The sequence below is a fragment of the Bos mutus genome, chromosome 25 (genome assembly GCF_027580195.1).
Source record: "Bos mutus isolate GX-2022 chromosome 25, NWIPB_WYAK_1.1, whole genome shotgun sequence".
In the NCBI taxonomy this organism is placed as follows: Eukaryota; Metazoa; Chordata; class Mammalia; order Artiodactyla; family Bovidae; genus Bos; species Bos mutus.
The window spans coordinates 15,514,143-15,533,688 of NC_091641.1; the positions used below are offsets into that span (position 1 = coordinate 15,514,143).

The following is a 19,546-nucleotide window of genomic DNA, read 5'->3' on the forward strand; positions in this document are numbered from 1 at the left end:
CCTGAAATTTTGGAGGGATCAGAGCTGGAGAATAAAGAGTCATCTGAGTTTGCATAGCAATTTAAATAATGGCACTGATGGATAAATGCATAAACTATCATTCATTGTGTAGAATGAGAAAAGGAGAGAGCTGTGGAGAGAATATTCTTGTGTTAGGGCAAGCTAATTGCTATTAATAAGCAACTGCCAAATCTCAGGGGTAGAACTCAAAAGAAGCTTTTTCTTGCTTATGCAACAATTTAGTGTTGGTATTTGGAGGGCAACCTTCCACGAGGTCACTCAGGGACCCAGGCTCCTTCTATCTTATGGCTCTGCCATTCCTAGGGAGGATAATGGGAAGACTGGAAGGGGCCTGTATCATTTTTGCTCACATTCCACCAGACAGAATTCAGTCACATGGTGGTCTCTTTTCCCGGGGGGCTGGGAAATGTAGTTTAGCTGTGTACTCAGGAGGGAAGGGGCTTCCCAGGTGGTGGGAGTGGTAAAGAATCTGCCTGCCAATGCAGGAAGAGACACGAGTTCAATCCCTGGGTCAGGAAGAGTCCCCTAGAAGAGGGCACGGCAACCCACTGCAGTATTCTTGCCTGGAGAATCCCATGGACAGAGGAGCCTGGCGGGCTACAGTCCATAGGGTCGCAAAGTTGGACACGACTGAAGCGACTTAGCATGTATGCTCGCCAGGAGGGAAAGAGGAACAGTCCTCACCACACTGAGGGGACACCACAATTTGAGGAAGAAGGATCTGCAGGAGACAGAAGAGAGCCTTGAGGAGAGAAACCAAGAGAAAATGACGTCTAGGGGGAAAAAAGGGAGAAATGGTTCGAAGAAGGGCTGTCAGGAGCTAGCCTGGACTAGAGAGAGGCAAGCAAGGACGGAAGTGCAACAACGGAGCTCGAGCTTGAGCTCTTTCCGTTTTGTGCCGCAGGACCCTTGCTTGCCTCATGTGAGTCCAGGTCCTGCTGGGGTCGAGTGCTGCAGAGGCAGAAATCAGAGAAGTCTGGGAAGAGGCCAGGGTCTAGCAATCAGTCAATGGTCCCAGCGACCTTAGCAGGTGGTTCCGATGAAGAAATGGAATCTCCAGCACTTCTGGAACAGGAACCTGCCTGAAGTCCCAGTACCATAATTGGCAGTTTCCTGGTTTTATTGTTCAGAAGCCCGGCTCTAATCTGTTCGGGGGCCTGAAAGTACTTTGGGAAGAAGGAAGGGAAGGGAAGTGGCTATATGCTGAGTTTCTACTCTGTGTCACCCATGAAGTTTTTCACTTGAGTCTCAGCTGAAACCATGAGGATGGTATCACCCCATTTTACAGCTAAGGAAATGGAGGAACAGAAAAAGGTCAAGAGGCATCTGAGATCAAAAAGGGTGGACGTAGGATCTCCCCAGTGCACCATCAGAAAGCCTCTCCAGGGGCTTCCCGGGTGGCTCAATGGTATTAATAAAGAACCCACCTGCCAATGCAGGAGACACGGGTTTGATCCTGGATCTGGGAAGATCCCACACGGGGAGGAGCAACTAAGCCCGTGTACCACAACAACTGAGCCCATGTGCCCTAGAGCCCGAGCTCCGCAACAAGAGAAGCCACTGCAATAAGCCCATGCAGTGAAACTAGAGACTAGACCCCGCTCACCGCAACGAAGACCCAGCACAGCCAAAAACAAATAAATAAAATTATTATTATTATTTATAAAAACGCTGTCCAGCCCTCAGAAGGACCACAGGCCCTGGGGCAGGGCTGGGGAGGCTGGTGACTGGCAAGAATAGGAACCCTCTGCTCAAAGAGGAGAGGACTTCTGAGCTATTGTGTCTGAGTGTCCTGGAGGCAGGAGGGAGCCCCAGACTGGGGCAGGGCTCTGGTCGGGTGACGGGGCTGGTCAGACTGGCCCCACCCACCTCCCTCTGGCAGCCCCACCCCCAGCTTCCGGCCTCTCCAAACATTGGATCCAGCAGTGGACACACCAGTCGGCCAGCTCCAAGCTCTCATGGACCCTGAAGGTAAAGAAGCCTCCCAGACCTCTCTCCTCTGTGTCCCTGCACCACCCTCTGCCCCTCTTCTGCCCATCCCCGCATCCCATCTCGCCTCCGTCCTCAGCCTTCCTCCTCCAAGATGAGTCTCCACTGGTCCCCAGCTACTCTCTTACCTACCCCTGTCTCCCTCCAGCCTCTCCGACCCCAAGCACTCTTTTCTGCCCTCCAAAGGCCTCTTCTCACTCTAGTTTCTCTCTCCACCACGGGTCCCAAGTTGAGCTCTGGGGAAGAAAGGGGCTTGAGCTCTGGGAAATTCAGGGATGGCCTGGAAGTGGCCACATCTTTGGGGGTGCTGAAGGTGCAGGGTAGTGGGAGGCTGGAGCAGCTCCGGACTTTGCCTCTCACTAACAACTCTGGAGGAGTGAGGCAAAGTCCTATCCCATGCACCGTGAGGGTGGGGGAGGGGGCCTGAGTCCTGTGAGTCCTGGGATTCGAACGCATGTGAGGAGTGATGTCCAGAGGAGGCTGGATGCAGGATGGTACAGGCTAGGCTTTGGAGTCAAAAAGCCTCCTGTTCGAATCCAAGCTCCACTAGGAATAGGCTGTGTGACCTTGAGCCAGTCACTTGAGGTCTCAGGGCCCCATTTCCTTGTATCTGCAAAATGATAATACTATTAATAGTTTCCTGCTCCTGAGGTTGGGGATGGGGGCAGGGAGTGACAGGAACATGGAGGGCTCCCTGCAGCTTCACAGTCCTCTCCCCAGCCTTCTCCTTCCCCAGCTCTGGCCTCCCTCCCCTGGGCCCTCTTGCTTGGCCGTGGAAGCAGCTCCTGGGGGGTCAAGACCAGTTCTCAGTTTAGAAATTATCTCAGAGGACTTCCCTGATGGTACAGTGGATAGGAATCCACCTGCCAATGCAGGGAACACGGCGTCGATCCCTGATCTGGGAAGACCCCACACGCCGAGGGCTCCTAAACTCTGTGTGCCTGTAGCTATGAGCCTGCGTGCTGCAGCTACTGAAGCCCGTGGGCCTAGAGCCTGTGCTCCCGACAAGAGAAGCCGCCGCAGTGAGAAGCCTGTGCGCTGCAACCAAGAGTAGACCCCGCTCACTGCAACTATAGAAAGCTGGTGTGCAGCAACAAAGACCCAGTGCAACCAAAATTAAGCAAATAAACAAATTTTTTTTTTTTTTTTTAAAGAAATGATCTCAGAGTGAGAGCTGGGGTTCAGGTCCCATCCCTGCCACCAGCTAGTTGTGTGACCTTGAACAAGATGCTTAGCCTCGCTGTGCCTCGATTTCCTCATTGGGTCAAGAGTAAACAGTGCCTACCCTCAGGTTGTGGCGAGGATTACATGAGATAATACACGTCAGGCGCCTGGTACTGAGATCACTCAGTGCAGTTACACTGGTGATGATGTTGGTCCTCACAATCGTCTCTCCAGCTCCGAGACCACCCCAGGTTCCAGTTCCATTCTGGGGATATGTGCTTGGATTGTCAACTCAAACTCCTCTGGTGCCACCAGCTCCATTTCTGTTCATGTCTCACCAGCTTCCCACTCAGACCGGAAACCTCAGGGTCACCTTTGACAGCTCCCTCTCCCTTGAACCCCAATATCCAGACAGTTGCTGTGTCCTATGGATTTACCTCCACGTCTTTCCGGTCCTGCCTCCTTCTGGGGGAGCCTTCCTCTGAGTGGCGGCCTTCACACATGTGATGACACTGATGTTTAACCAAGCCAGAAGGGTTGGTGCTGGGATCACTGACCGGAAGTTAAGCCAGGAGGGAGTAGTCAGATCAGTGGGGTGAGGCAAAGGCTGGGGACGCAGAGGAGAGGAGGGGCGAGGACAGAGTTGGGCCAAAAGCAGATGGCAGGCTGGGACTTCCCTGGTCGTCCAGGGGCCAAGACTGTGCTCCCAATGCAGGGGACCTTGGTTCAGTCCCTGGTCAGGGAACAAGATCCTGCATACTGCAACTAAAGATCCCACACCCTGCAGTGACCAAGACCCGGCACAGCCAAATTTTAAAAGAAGAAGAAGCAGATGGCAGGCTGGTGGCCCAAGTGTGAGCAGGGGGAGATTCCCAGGTCTGGGGGTGTGGAGTGCAGGAGGCAGTCCCTGTAAACAGATGCTCTCCCTTTACCCTTTATCTTGGTTCACTGCTTCCTTGCCTAAGCTGTTGCAATAGTCTTGCAACTTATATCTTTCAGGGTTTCCCAGGTGGCTCAGACAGTAAAGAATCTGCCTGCAATGTGGGAGACCTGGGTTCAATCCCTGGGTTGGGAAGATCTCTGGAGGAGGGCGTGACAACCCTCTCCAGTATTCTTGCCTGGAGAATTCAATGGACAGAGGAATCTGGCGGGTTACAGTCCACGCGGTTGCAAAGAGTCAGACACAACTGAGAGACTAAGCACATTACATCTTTCAAGAACCCTAGGCGTGAGACTTCCCAGGTGGTCCAGTGGCTAAGACTCTAGGCTCCCAATGTAGGGGGCCTAGGTTTGATCCCTGGTCAGGGAACTAGATCCCACACGCCACAGCTAAATATCCCACATGCCAAAACTAAAAAGATCTCACTTGTCACAGTGAAGATCAAAGATCCCAGCAGGGGTGGGGTGGGGTGGGGTGGAGGCGGGGCTGCAACTAAGACCTGGCACAGCATTTATTTAAATAAATAAAAAATTTTTTTAAATCTTAAAGGAAAAAAAAAGAATCCTAGGTACAACTTGCACACGGAAACTTAAAAGTGCATTTTTCATCACGTGACTTCAGATCAAAAGTTTGATGGATCTGCCATTGCCTGTTAAGTGAGACCCTAACTGCTTCCTGTTATTCAGGGCCTGCTCAGTCTGGCCTCTTCCTCCCACTCAGCTCTCTCTCACCCTGTGCACCTTCGGCTCCATAAGCCTCAGGCCTTCCTCTGCCCATCTAGCCCCAGCCTATTCTCAGAGCCAGCCTTCTCCTTAACAACAGGTCTCCTCTCCTTGTCTGAAGGCCTGTAGATCGTTTTACCACTTGTGTGTTGGGCAACCCCCTCTGGCTCTGGTCATTTCGCCTCTCTAGGGAGAGAAGGGGAAAAGAAAACTTCTGGAAGCCGAGGTGCTAACCAGCCTCTGTCTCCATCTGGTGTTTGCCAAATGGATCAACAAATAAATAGATGGGAGAACAAAGCTGCCAGAGTCAGACACCTGGGTTCAACGACACCAGCTGGGTGGGCCTTGGCTCAGGCCCTTAACGTGAGCCGCCCATTCCCTCCTCATTGTAACCCTGTACTTTTTTCATGAAACTGACTCTCAGAGAGGTTAGCAAATTGCCTAAGGTCACCCAGCCTGTAGGTGATGGAGCCGGGATTCAAATCAGGCATTTCCGACCAAGCCCGCCCCTGCCCCCCACGCAGGCTATTCTTACTGCCCCAGGGATAGAACGCTGGATCCCTGGATTGGCTTATAGAATTCTGTGGATAGTGATATGATAAATATATAATAATTTAAAAATAATTTAGCGAATTATGTGATAAGGTGGGATAAGCGAGGGGACTCTGGGTCAGCCTGCCTAGACTTATCCTGCCTTCACACACTTCGGAGCTGTGTGAACTTTGGGCAAATTACTTTCTTATTCAGTGCCTCAGTTTCCTTATCTGTAAAAGGGGGATAATAATAGTACCTACCTTATGAGTGTTGTTGGGAGGATTAAATGTATTAATATGTAGAAAATGCTTGGGACAGGGCTAGGGAAGGACCATACGTGTTAGCTGTTATTCTTATTATACACGATGTCACTTCAGATTCTATTATAGACAAGTGGTAGCAGGCATCAGAGTTTTAAGAAAAACCTATAAATGCAAAATCTTTAAAACTAACACCTATTTAAAATTTTTTTCCAGTCAGTTGGGGAAAACCATCATCACTTGCTTTTAGCTGGAACATTTTTTCAGCCTCATATAAGTCACTGTTGTTCCAAGTACAAGCCACATGGTTACACATGGTTACACCCGGTCACAATCAAATTAAGAACAAAAACTTGTGGTATTTGTCTTACGTGCATTTGTAGAACCTGCCTTTGTGCCGGTTCATCAAAAGCATGATCAAGTACTTATTACATGAGAGGAAGAAAGATGCAGGGATGGGAGCTCTGATTCTAGCCCATTCCCTCTTGGTACCAAGCCACTGGCCAGTTAGGGCAACATAGAAAAATCAGTTAATAGGGATTCTCTGGTGGTCCAGAGGTTAAGAATCCACCTTGGAATGCATGGAATGCTGGTTTGATCCCTGGTCGGGGAAACTAAGATTCCACATCCGTTGGAGCAGCTAAGCCCGTTCGCCACAACTACTGAGCCAAGCATTCCAGAGCCTGTGCACCCATAGAGAGGTTTGTGTCCTAGAACAGAAGGTGGCAAGTGCTGCCATAATTAAGACCCAGCGCAATTAAGACCTGATGCAGCCAAATAAAAGAGTGAGGAAAGTTTAAAAAAAAAATCAGTCAACAATCCAGAATCCAGATGAGAACAGCAAAAGTGCCAGTGGTGGGAGGAGGGAGGAGGAATCTTCAAATATTCTGCCAGAGTCTTCAGTTTATCTGCATCTTTTTACATTATTTGTAAAGAGAGAAATGCAGGAAATTTCCCCAGATGCTTTGTGTGTGTGCATGCTCAGTTCAGTCGTGCCCGACTCTTAGCAACCCCATGGACTGGAGCCTACCATGCTCCTCCATCCATGAGATTTCCCAGGCAAGAATACTCAAGTGGGTTGCCATTTCCTCCTCCAGGAGATCTTTCTGACTTAGGGATCGAACCCCCATCTCTTGCGTCCAGCAAGAGGCAGGCGGATTCTTTACATCTAGTGCCACCTGGGAAGCCCCACCCCCTACCCCCCATCCCCGCCCAGATGCTTCAGATTCCCTCAAAAACAGAGATGCCAGTTTTTTTGAATCCTCTCCCCCTGCAATGGAAGCACAGAGTCTTAACACTGTACTATCGGGGGAGTCCCAGAGATGCCAATATTAAAAAAAAAATTCTTGAATAACCAATGAAGAAAGTATTGCCTTGAGAGATCAAGGTGATACCTCACATGGTCACACTATAATCTCTGAAGTCCAGGTGTCTTGAGAGACTATTTACATAGAACAACAGCGAGGATAAAAAGGGGACAGACAGGGCTTACAGCTGTTTCCTCAGTGCTGCAACTTCTGCTCAGGCAGCTGCAAAAACAGCCTACTTCTCTTGTGCAGTTCCTTTCAGCTTCAGCAGCTAATTAGGAGAGCCTTATTTTCAAAGCTCCCCACAGGAATTTCTGTTGTTCGAAATGCACAAGAGAGTTGGGGCTTAGCGAAATCCAGATGTATTTATTTGTTTTTCAGGAACATTCTGCATTTACAATGGCTGATCTTGCCTAAGAGATCCAGACAGGAAGCCCTGCTGGAGGAGGCAGTGTGGTTCTAAAGCTAAAACTACCTTCTTTGGACAGGGAAGACCAGGGTCCACGCTGGTCATTTTCTTTTCTTTTCTTCTAAATTTTTTGTTTTGTTTTGCTGGAAGGCATGGCCTACGGGATCTTAGTTCCCCAACCAGGGACTGAAACCAGGCCCTTTGCAGTGAAAGCACAGAGTCCTAACCAGTGGGCCACCAGGGAAGTCCCATTTTCTAGCTCTGTTCTTTAGGTAATTTCCCTTTGCATTTCTGAACCTAGATTCTCTGTCTTAGTGACCTCTATCATGAAGAAGGGCAGTAAGTAGAATTTGACTTTGTGTATATATATATATATGTAGGCTTCCCAGGTAGCTCAGCTGGTTAAAGAATCTGCCTGCAATGCAGGAGACCTCAGTTTGATTCCTGGGTCAGGAAGTTCCCCTGGAGAAACGATAGGCTACCCACTCCAGTATTCTTGGGCTTCCCTGGAAGCTCAGTCTATAAAGAATCCACCTGCAATGCGGGAGACCTGGGTTCGATCCCTGGGTTGGGAAGATCCCCCGGAGAAGGGCATAGCAACCCATTCCAGTATTCTTGCCTGGAGAATCCCCACGGACAGAAGAACCTGGCAGGCTACAGTTCATGTGGTTGCAAAGATAGTGACTAAGCACAGCACACCACACACATATATTGCAAGTGCCAGGCATGTGGTACTCACCAAGGTATAATAGTCACACAGGTTCTCGTCCTATGGTTCAGAAGCTCTCAATTCTGAGTTAGAATTAAGCTACCACATTCCAGACCAGTTACATTAGAATCTCTGGGGGTGGGGCCAAAACATTATATACATTTGGCACAGCTCTCTGGATAATTCCATTGTGTAGCCAAGGTTGAGAATCACTGCTCTATTCATCCTCCCAAAAAATTTCCTTGACCTTATCCTAAGCGAAGTTCCTCTCTCTCCTTTCCATTGTTATCTATTTGTTTTACTTTTTCATTATAGAGAAATTTCAAATGTACACAAGGTAGATAGAAAAGTATGATGAATTCTCACATACCCATCATCCAGCTTCAACAACCACCAACTTTTGGCCAATCTAGTCCCATCCATACTCCCCCACCCTTTTGGTGATGCCGCTCCACATGTAGGCTCTTAGTTCCTTGACCAGGGATTGAACCTGTTCCCCTTGCAGGGAAAGGATGGAGTCTTAACCACTGGACTGCCAGGGAAGTCCCCATACCCTTTAATTTCTAACTTCCAAGACTACCTTAAAGGAAACCCAGCTCTCAAATATTTCCATACATAAATATCTCAGTACTTTGTTATTTTTAAATTGTTTTTTAAATATACATTTTTGGATCACAACCATAACCCGATTCAAAAAAATATTTCCTTAATGTTACCAAATACCCAGTCAGTGTTCAGATTTTCAACTGTTTTGTAAATGTTCTAATTTGATTTCAATTTGTTTGTTTGAAGTAGGATCCAAATAAGATCCATTGTGACAGGTTAGTATGTGGTTTGGAGAAGGCAATGGCACCTCACTCCAGTACTCTTGCCTGGAAAATCCCATGGATGGAGGAGCATGGTAGGCTCCAGTCCATTGGGTTGCTAAGAGTCGGGCACGACTGAGCGACTTCACTTTCACTTTTCACTTTCATGCATTGGAGAAGGAAATGGCAACCCACTCCAGTATTCTTGCCTGGAGAATCCCAGGGACAGAGGAGCCTAGTGGGCTGCCCTCTATGGGGTCGCACAGAGTTGGACACAACTGAGGCAACTTAGCAGCAGCAGCAGCAGTATGTGGTTTAGATTCTTTTAATCTTTGGTTTTTCTTGCAATGTATGGGTGGCGCTAGTGGTAAAGAACACTCTGGCCAATGCAGGTTGGATCCTGGGGTTGGGAAAATCCTCTGGGGGAGGGTATGGTAACCCACTCCAGTATTCTTGCCTAGAGAATCCCATAGACACAGGAGCCTGGTGAGCTATAGTCCCACAGGGCTCCAAAGAGACAGACACAACTGAATTGGGCTATCTTTCCTATGGTCTGAATTTGGCTGGCTGTATCCCAGTGGTATGGTTTAAAACATTGTTCTGTCTTCTGGTTTTCTTCTGAATTGGTGGTTGCATTAGAAGTGTGATCTGACTCTGGTTCAGCTATTTTGGCAAGAATATTCCACAGGTTGAGGGGTGTTCTTTCTGGAGTACCCAGTATCTGGTTGACTTTCCTCTTGATGTTGGCTTTTGATCCAATCCCTGGATCCACTGGGTTACTAGGGTTGCAAAATGATTCCTGCCTTTTGGCAGAGTATTGGTTCTTGTTTTTATTTAAGTAGACAACAATTCAAAGCTTTTTGGTAAATTTACCAAGTTATGCCACCATCACCAGACCATTTCCATCACCCCAGTAAGATTCCATGTTGTTTAATTTTCGGCCCCAGACAATCACTCATCTGATGTCTTGTCTCTCTCCATTCACCTTTGCTGGGTGTTTTATATAAACCAAGGTATACAACAGGTGGGTTTGTGTGAGCACAGGTTCTTAACCTTTCTGTGCATCTGAATCCCACAGGGAGCATTTCCAAAACTTGGGTTCATGGGAACCGCCCTGGAAAGATTTTGATTCGATTGATGTGGGATGGACCTGAGCAGCAGAGTCCAGAAAGCTCCCAGGGGATTCCGACGTGCAGCCCAGGGGAGGGCCCTCGTTTCCCAACTTCCGTACCCCACCCCTCACTTCCCGTGACCACGTGGCTTCTGCCTCAGAAACATCTTCCATTTGCCCCAAGCCCGCCCCGGCTCTTCCATCCGTTTCTGCCCAGTTCAGGGCTTCCTCACTTTCTGTCTGGCCAGTTGCCCCAGCCTCCTTTTGCCTCCCAACCCGTCTCCAGTTAATGGCTGAAGTGACCTTTCTAGAACTCAGTCATAATCATACCATTCCCTCCTTTAAAATTCTATGATGGCTCCCAGGATTTGTCCAAAGTTCTCCACTAATTGGTTTAGCCCCTTTTTCACTCTGGCCTCAAGCTCGAGACATTTCTCCCATGAATCCTCCACAGCCCTCCCTCACCTCCTTTATCTTCTTGCTTCTGAACCTTGAGCACTTGCTCTTTTAGTGCGAAGTGTCTTGCCCTCCCTCCTCCCCACCTCCTCACTGCTGCCTGGCAAACATGACTCATCCTTTAAGTGATGAGCTTAAATGACCTTCATGTCATGTCATGAGCTTCATGACCACTGAAGCTCCCCGCTTCCTCAGGGACATTTAGTCATTTCTTCCTTTTCGCTCTTGGTAAATGCTTCATTCATCCCATAAGCTAACACACCTACTGTGTGCCAGTGTCCCTGCTGTTGTTCAGTCACTCAGTCATGTCTGACTCTGCAACCCCATGGACTACAGCATGCCAGGCTTCCTTGTCCTTCAGCATCTCCCGGAGCTTGCTCAATTTCATGTCCACTGAGTCTGTGATGCCATCCAACAGTCTCATCCTCTGTCGCCCTCTTCTCCCACCTTCAATCTTTCCCAGCATCAGAGTCTTTTCCAGTGAATCAGCTCTTCACATCCTGTGGCCAAAGTATTGAAGCTTCAGCATCAGTGCTTCCAGTGAATATGCAGGGTGGAATTTCCTTTGTGTTCCTGAGGGTGTTAGAAATATAAACTACCTGAATTTTCATAACAAGTCTATGGGGTTATCAGTGTTATTCCCATTACAGTTGGGACACAGAAGGTCCCCTGAAAGGTAGAGCCACCTGCCCAGGATTACTTAGTTAAATGTAATAGAAGCAGTATTGGAACCCATACTGACTGGTCCTGGAGTCTGGGCTCTGATTCCTTCCACTGTGCCACCTCTCTGCTCAGATAAGTATCATTAAACACTTGGTTTCAAACTAAACAATATAAGGGGACTTCCCTGGTGATCCAGTGGTTAAGACTAGGCGCTGCCAATGGGGTGTAAGTTTGATTCCCAGTGGGGGAATTAAGGTCCCACATGCCTTTCGCATGACCAAAAGATAAAAATAATGTGAAACTGGACTTACCTGGCGGTCCAGTGGTTAAGAATCTGCCTGCCAATGCAGGAGAAATGACGAGTTTGATCTCTGGTCTGGGAAGATTCCACATTCCTTGGGGGCAATTAAGTCCTCCGGCCAACAACTATTGAAGCCCACCGCCCTGGAGCTCATACTCCACACCAGGGAAGCCACTGCAATGAGAAGCCTCTGAGGCACAACTAGAGAAAAGCCTTTGCAGCAACGAAAACCCAGTGCAGCCAAAAATAAATAAATAATTTTTAAAAATAATATGAAATTGTCAATATACAAGCCGCACACTTGTTTGGGTCAGCGTGCCAGGCACTTGGGCTATAGCAGAAAATTCAGTGGACCTCTTGGCCCCAGGGAGAAAACACCAGCAGAAGATGACATTGATGGATGAACAAGGAGCTGGGTGAGCACGTGACCCGGCTTAGGCGGTCTATGAGAGCCCCCGGCCAAGGAAGTGATGTCTAAGGGAAGATCTGAAGAGGACTGAGAAGTGAAGGGGGAGTCTGGGGCAAGGGTGAAGAAAGGGACTTCAGGAGGCAGTAACAACCTCAGAATAGCATAGGCGAAGGCCTGAAAGCTAAGAGAAAGAGCTGCCCATTCTGCTACCCAGCAGTTAGTACCTGGCACGGAGCAAGTACTCAGCAAGGATTTGTCCAAAGAATAAATGAAAAATGGAAAGAAGTCAAGAGAGCTTGCACGAATACAATGAAAGTGAGGCTTTAAGCAGGAGAGCAATCCACTTAAATTTCCATTTTTACGGTTTGATTTTTAAAGTCAGGTTTAACGAGGTATAACCAGAGTAAAATTCACCCTTTCCTGTGTCAACTTCTGTGAGTCATGACAAATGCATCAGTACTGTAGCCACCATCACAGACAAAATCTAGGCTAGTTCAATCACATCCCCAAACTGGGTGCTGCTCCCTTTGTGGGCAGCCCCTCCCCCACCATCAGGCAACCCCTGTTCTGTTCTCTGTTGCGTCATTTTGCTTTTTCAAGAACATGGTTACATAGATGGACTCAAATAACTTGTCACTTTTTTTTTTTTTGGCTGTGCTGGGTTTTTGTCACAGCATTCAGGGTCCCCTGCATTGGAAGGCAAATTCTTAACCACTGGGCCACCAGGGAAGTCCCAGCGTGTCGTTTTTTGAATCTGGCTTCTTTACTTAGAATACTGCATTTGAGACGTGTGTGGTGGGTGTATCAGTAGTTCATCTCTTTTTTCATTGCCAAGTCGAATTCCATTGTATACATGCATCACAGTTTGTTTATCTGATACTCACCAGTCCAAAAATTCAAATTCACTTTATAAAGTAAACATCACGGCACCTGGGTCTGAATGGAGTGTGGGCCTTTGCATCCACCTCTGCTCTTTGTTCAGTGGCCTTTTGCCTGGCTGGATCATGAATGGTGGAGGCAGGACTATGTCTTTTTCATTGACTTTGTTCCCAGCACCTGGCCAGGCCACAGCTGGTTCTGAGGAGGGAATGGGAAGCCACTTGGTTCGTTGCAGAGAAGAATGTGGGGAAGGAGGGTCAGGCGCAAGCACGATCTGTGGCTGGGGTGGGGAGGGGCAGGTGCTTAGTTTTGGGAAAGAAATGCTGAAAAAGAAGGGCCTTGGGCTTCCCAGATGGCTGGGTGGTAAAGAATCCACCTGCCAAGGCAGGAGATGGCAACCCACTCCAGTATTCTTGCCTGGAAAATTCCATGGACAGAGGAATCTGGCAGGCTACAGTCCTTGGGGTCACAAAGAGTCAGACACAACTGAGCGACTGAGCAGGCATGCACCTTCTGAGAGTAGAGCAAGCCAGACCGTCTGGCCTTAAACTTCAACTTGGAGCAGGACTTCCTGGTGGTCCAGTGGTTAAGATTCCATGCTCCCATTGCAGGCGTATGGGTTCAATTCCTGTGGGGGTGGGGGTGGGGGCAGACTAAGATCCCTACAACGTGGCGTGGCCAAAAAACAAAATCTTCAACTTGGAGTGAAAGTAGGGGAAACAAAACTAAACTACCCCCTTTAGAGGCTATCGAATTGTCACTTCTGCCCGCTTCAAGCGAAGTCCATCTACGACGCCTCCACGAGGCTGTAGTTCTTCTCTTGACCAACAGATGGCAGTGTTGCACCGTTCTGTGGTCACCCCACTCATTTCAACAGACATGGGGCCCAGCTTTAAGGACCTCAGAGAGCACTTTGTCCTTAACGCTTAAAGGGCTCGCCCACACTCCTGAAGCTCTGTCTCGAAAAGCAAAGGCTCAAACACAATCTCCCCATGTTCTTTCCTCCTTACACAATTCCATCTCTAGAGACAAGGCACATTTTGGAAGGCAAAGGTGAAGCGCAGATGCCCGTGACCCTGAGGCCCGGCTGGCCTCACCCTGCTGTCAGTTTGCTTTGTGACCTCAGTTGGCTTGCCTTTCCTTTCTGTCCTCAGTCCCCACGTCTCTAAAAAGCTGAACTTCCAGCTTTAAAATCCTTGGTGCTATGGAGAAGACAGGGGTCGGAAAGACATACAGCTCATGTTCTCCTGGGAGCTTCAGCTAATAAATAACCCATCCTTCTATGCAAGGCAGATGGAAAAGCTGCAGAATGACATTTTAGGTGGCTGCATGTCTCTTATAGTTGACAATAGCTGTTGATCCAGCACTGGGTTTACCAGATACAATACAGGGCACTCAGTTGAATCTCAGATAACTGACAGATAATTTTTAAGAGTAAGCATGTTCTAAATATTGCCTAGAATATATTTATACTAAAAAAAACTTTGATGTTTGTCAGAAATTTAAATTTAACTAGGGGATTCCTGGTGGTTCAGTGGTTAAGAATCCGTCTGCCAATGCAGGGGACACAGGTTCGATCCCTGGTCCTGGAAGATCTCACATGAGCCCTAGCACCCTGGAGTCCATGATCTGCAACAAAAGAAACCACCACAGTGGTGCCTGCACACTGTAACTCGAGAGTAGCTCCTTGTTGCATAGAGAAAGATTGCCCACGGCAATGAAGACCCCGTGCAGCCAAAAATAAATACATATATAAATTTAACTAGGTGTCATTCAGTCAATCTGGCAACCTTGTTCAGCTTACAAGGCCTACCCAATGCCTCAGCCCCTCTCCCAGGACCCCCAGATCTTCACCCTGACTGGCTAGTGCCCAATCCAGCCAGCTGTTAAATATTTTGACCATCACCTGACTATCAGAAAGGCAGCCAACATGTAATGCCGTTCTCTCTCTTTCCCTCCCAGGCCTGGCGCATCTGCTGCCTCCTGCCACTCTGGCCGCCCTGGCAGACAGCTGGCTCCGAGAGGACTGCCCAGGCCTCAACTACGTGGCCTTGGTCTCGGGGACAGCCCCCTCGCAGGCGGTGCTGTGGGCCAAGTCCCCAGGGGTGCTGGCAGGGAGGCCCTTCTTTGATGCCATCTTTGCCCAAGTCAACTGCCAGGTCTCCTGGTTTCTCCCTGAGGGATCAAAGCTGGTGCCTGTGGCCAAGGTGGCCGAGGTCCGGGGCCCTGCCCACTGCCTGCTGCTGGGGGAGCGGGTGGCCCTTAACACGCTGGCCCGCTGTAGCGGAGTTGCCAGCATGGCTGCCGCTGCGGTAGAGACCGCCAGGGGGACCGGCTGGGCCGGACATGTGGCAGGCACGAGGAAGACTACACCAGGCTTCCGGCTGGTGGAGAAATACGGGCTCCTAGTGGGCGGGGCTGCCGCCCACCGCTACGACCTTGGCGGGCTGGTGATGGTGAAGGACAACCATGTCATGGCAGCCGGTGGTGTGAAAAAGGTGTCTATCTGTCCAGCTGAGCCCCTACCCTGGCCCTGCTCCAACCCCAGCCCCCCTCCCAGTTCTTCCCCGCTACCAGGGACCCCCAGCCACTCCTTGGTGAAATAGTGATGGCCTGGCGGGGGCGGGGATGTGAGACTCCTTGACCCCTCAGAGGTTCCATCTGTGAAGGGAGGGGTTGGACTTGCTTCTTCTCCAGCCTTCTTCAGCTGGTTGGTATGATCCTCAAGGGCAAAGGACGAACTATTGGGAAGCCAGTGTTGATGACTCTACCACCTTGGGCAGTTCACTCGAATTCCCTGGACCTGTTTCCTTTATGTGAAACTGTGCTTGAAGACCTCTTTGAGTCTTAATATTCTGAGTTGATTGAACTCAGGTCCAAATGCCAAAGTGTGCTGAATCTGGCCTTTTTTGCCTCACAAAAATGGTAATTTCATGTGGTTTCACCTAATGTGTGTGTGCTAATGTGCAAGAAGCCATTTCCATGCCCCGTTTCCTCATGAACCCCAAGTGTTAGCCACTCAGTCATGTTCGACTCTTTGCCACCCCATGGACTGTAGCCCACCAGGCTTCCCTGTCCGTGGGATTCTCAAGGCAAGAATACGGGAGTGGGTTGCCATGAACCCCAAGCTCATTATCTATCTGGAGCCTTTCGCGTGGCAGTCCCAGCTCACTTGCCCTGGGGGGCCAGGTGCCACCCGGTCTCACTGTCACCCCTCCGGCCTGCCAGGCGGTGCGGGCGGCGCGGCGGGCGGCCGACTTCGCCCTGAAGGTGGAGGTGGAGTGCAGCAGCCTGCAGGAGGCTGTGGAGGCGGCCGAGGCAGGAGCGGACCTCGTCTTGCTGGACAACTTCAGGCCTGAGGTGAGGCCGGGGTGGTTTTCTGGGGAGGGGCCGGGTTGGGGGCTCTCACCTCTCCCCCGTTCGTGTCCCGCAGGAGCTGCACCCCACGGCCGCCGCACTGAAGGCCCAGTTCCCCAGTGTGAGTGTGGAGGCCAGCGGGGGCGTCAGGCTGGACAACCTCCCGCAGTTCTGTGGGCCCCACATCGATGTCATCTCTTTGGGGATGCTGACGCAGGCGGCCCCGGCCCTCGATTTCTCCCTCAAGCTGTTTGCTGAAGGGGCCACTCCAGTGCCCCACGCCCGCCGGTCCTAAAGCCGAGGAGGCTACCCAGGCAGCGGAATAAGGTGGTTTCATGGGACCCTCGAGGTTTCTTTAAGTCTGGCGGCCAACAGGACACTTTGGCGTTAGACTGTGCTGAGGCCGGCTCTGCCACGCACTGCCTGGGGGACCGCGAAGGACTGACTTCTCTGCTCACTTCAGTTTCCTAATCTGTAAAATGGGTCTACTCAACCTCATGGACTTCTTGGGGGTCATAATTAGCACAGAGTAAATGCTCAGTAAATGTTAGAAATTGCCATCATTCATCTGTTCTAAGATGCACTTTTTTTCCCTCCACACACGGGAGTTGCCTTTAACTAACAGCGTCTAATGGGCCCTGTCAGACAGACATGGGTTGTCACAGAGCCCTTGTGGTCTGTGCATGAGGCTTGTAGGTACAACATGATTACGATCTATGTGGAAATTAGTCCAAAACAACTCTTCCAACAAGCATAAAATGGAAATTGTAAGCACTAAGAAAGGACTGGTTTGACAGTTTTCTTTTTGACTAAGTGTGTGTGTTTTGGGGCTTCCCAGGTGGTGGAGTCATAAAAAAATCTGCCTGCTGATGCAGGAGATGCAAGAGACATGGGTTTGATCGCTGGGTTGGGAAGATCCCCTGGAGGAGGAAATGGCAACCCACTCCAGTATTCTTACCTGGAAAATCTCGTGGACAGAGGAGCTTGGTGAGCTACAGTTCATGGGGTCACAGAGCCGGACATGACAGAGCACGTGACGCAAAGTGATGTGTGTTTTACAATCAGTGGTGTCTTATATTTGAGGATATGTGGACCCAGTCTGATGTCCAGTGGTTGATGCCCACGTTGTACTGCTGACTAAGTATTTCACATTGCACCTCTGGCTACTATTAGCATCTCTTTGGTTGGAGGTGAGAACCTGTTCATTCCTCACTTTTGGGTTCCCCAACAGACTCCACCACCCATCCTTCTCCAGATGAAACTCCCATGGGTGCTGAAGGCCTTTTAGGATATCATTAGTTGGGAGAGGTACGCAGCTGCTGAGCCTCTGAGAGGACCAGAGCCAAGGTCAGTTAGGGAGTAAGGAAGGGATGGGTGGGGGCCCGGGTTCAGACATCAAACTTCATTCTGTACTAGGTCAGGACTCAGAGGTCTAAGCAGAGGGTCTAAATACAGCCCCCCAAGCACACACGCGCGCAACGCACCCCTGAGGCCTTGCCCATTTGTGTGGCCACTCCTACCCTCACCTCGAACCTCTCTCTGACCCTTCTGGGTGGCTCTGGGAGGAACGAGAGCATGAAGGGCCCCAAGGATGAAGGTGGTCCCCAGGGTGCTTCCTTCTGGAAGGGCTTCAGTCTGCAGTCGCCTCTCCCCTCGCAGAATCTACTCTCTTCTCCACCCTTTGCCAGGAGGAGAGGAAAAACAGGTCTCACCCACAGAGGCTCCTTCTTCAGGGGGAGGCTGGGGGTCCCAGTCTGTCTTGAGGGATCTATTCTACCCCACTGCCCCCTTTTCAACCCTGGAGACCAGCGATAGGAAAGAAGCAGATTAAGAAAACATCAAGCTCACCCCAGATGGGAAAGCTCCAGACAGGCCAATACCTTCATCTTTCAAGCATCAGATGTGTGCTGAGCGCCTGCCATGGCCAGGCTCTGAGCACACGGTGGAGATTCACTAGCAAAGATACCGGGCAGAAGTGGCCACTGCCTTGGCTGATGTCCTGAACTGAAGGGACTATTCTCACAGGACACGGACCAGAGATGCCGCCTGGGCTACACCTATGCTGCGATACACACTTCCACCCTAGGGCCCTCCTGTCCTGCCTCCAGGGAAACAAGGACACTCTCCGCTAGGCAGCCTTCCCTGCTCCAGGGATCTTAGATCTTCGAGGACCAGCTCTTCCGACCTGCAGGGAGATAACAACCCTCATGGAACTGGGTGTCAGGACAGAAATGGGGACCCAAGATGAGCAGGGAACTGAAAGGCAAAAGCCTCGGACTCAAGAGGGAGTCAGAGTCTAGTAGAGGCAGAAGGGAGACATGTACTAGGAGCCTCAAACTCAGATGCCTCTAGGATCCAAGCACATGAGGCAAATGGGGGAGGCTGGAAGAAGACGCAGGGGAGCGAACTGTGGCCAACTGGAGAATGTGGGCGGCACCCACAGCATCCCAATTAAAATAGAAAAAAGCAAGCTGCCAGGCTGAATCTCAAGCTGACCCTTGAACGAAAAAATGAACCAGTTCTCCCAGCCTGATCCTAAATGCAGGCACTGGGAGGGGATTCCCCCACCTGCCTAGAAGAAAAGGGAGCCTGGGAAGGCAAAAGCAATTCATGCTCTCCTTGCAAGGGTGGATTTCCAGGCAGAGGAGATTGTGTAGGCAAAGGGTCAGAAGTGGGAAATGGCTTGGATTGTTTGGTTAAGATTTGAAGCTGGGATCAGGAGAGGCGAGATGACTAGGAGCTGGGCAGCATCCAGACCACAAAATGGTAGGTCAGAGGACTTGGACTCTGTCCCGAGAACAATCAGATTGAAGCTGGAAAATGAGGTAAGCATATTTGCAGGAAGATCTATTTGAGGGGGCCAGAGTGGCTGTAGCCAGGCCAAGGGAAGGCTGATACCGCTACTCATAGGGCTTGAATGTGGGTCATGGCAGGTGGTTAGCAAGAAGGGAGGGCAGGTAGGAGAAACAGCATCTGCAAAGGCTCAGAGGGCAGATGGAGCCTGATGGGTTCAGGGCCAAAGGAAGATCTGGGTGTGGCCGTGAGGGTGAGGAGACAGGGGTGAATGGCCAAAGTCTCACATTTCACCTGGTATCTATCTGGTATCTTCCTTCTTCCCTGACCAGCCTGAAACTAGGCTCAGATGACTTCCACAGGCTGCCCCCCATCCAGCATAAAGCCCAAGCCCATTAAAGCAAACATGCCCATCAAATCAGGTGCAAATCAAGGCAGCATATACTGCATCATCACTGCCAGCTGCAGGGGGAGAGGAGAACGCACATTTATTTAACTGGGGGCCCTTGCTCAGCACGTGTAGGTCTCGTTCTCAGTTCATGCTTATGGTAGTGGGGATGTTAGTATCTCCAATTTGCTCAGGAAACTGAGGCTTTATGAAGTTAAGAATACTGCTCAGGGTCAATAAAGTAGAGGAGCAGATTCAAAAACAAGAATTTGTTGAAAGCCTACTATGTGCCAGGCACTGTCCTAGACGCTGGATATACAACAATGAG

General features: G+C 50.0%; 1 protein-coding gene across 1 annotated transcript; it reads left to right on the forward strand.

Annotated features, from left to right (window-relative positions):
* Nucleotides 1–1,909: 1,909 nt before the first annotated feature.
* Nucleotides 1,910–16,806, forward strand: QPRT (quinolinate phosphoribosyltransferase). The gene is made up of 4 exons (XM_070362512.1): nucleotides 1,910–1,992; nucleotides 14,643–15,178; nucleotides 15,909–16,040; nucleotides 16,114–16,806. Exons 1-4 carry the CDS (start codon nucleotides 1,980–1,982, stop codon nucleotides 16,330–16,332), a joined length of 900 nt encoding a protein of 299 aa, XP_070218613.1. The 5' UTR covers nucleotides 1,910–1,979; the 3' UTR covers nucleotides 16,333–16,806.
* Nucleotides 16,807–19,546: the final 2,740 nt, after the last annotated feature.

Bases quoted from the DNA above. Each gene is read 5' to 3' on its own strand.
- QPRT (XM_070362512.1), top strand. The intron at 15,179-15,908 runs GTGTCTATCTGT...CCGGCCTGCCAG, and splicing joins CAGCCGGTGGTGTGAAAAAG to GCGGTGCGGGCGGCGCGGCG. The intron at 16,041-16,113 runs GTGAGGCCGGGG...CGTGTCCCGCAG, and splicing joins TGGACAACTTCAGGCCTGAG to GAGCTGCACCCCACGGCCGC.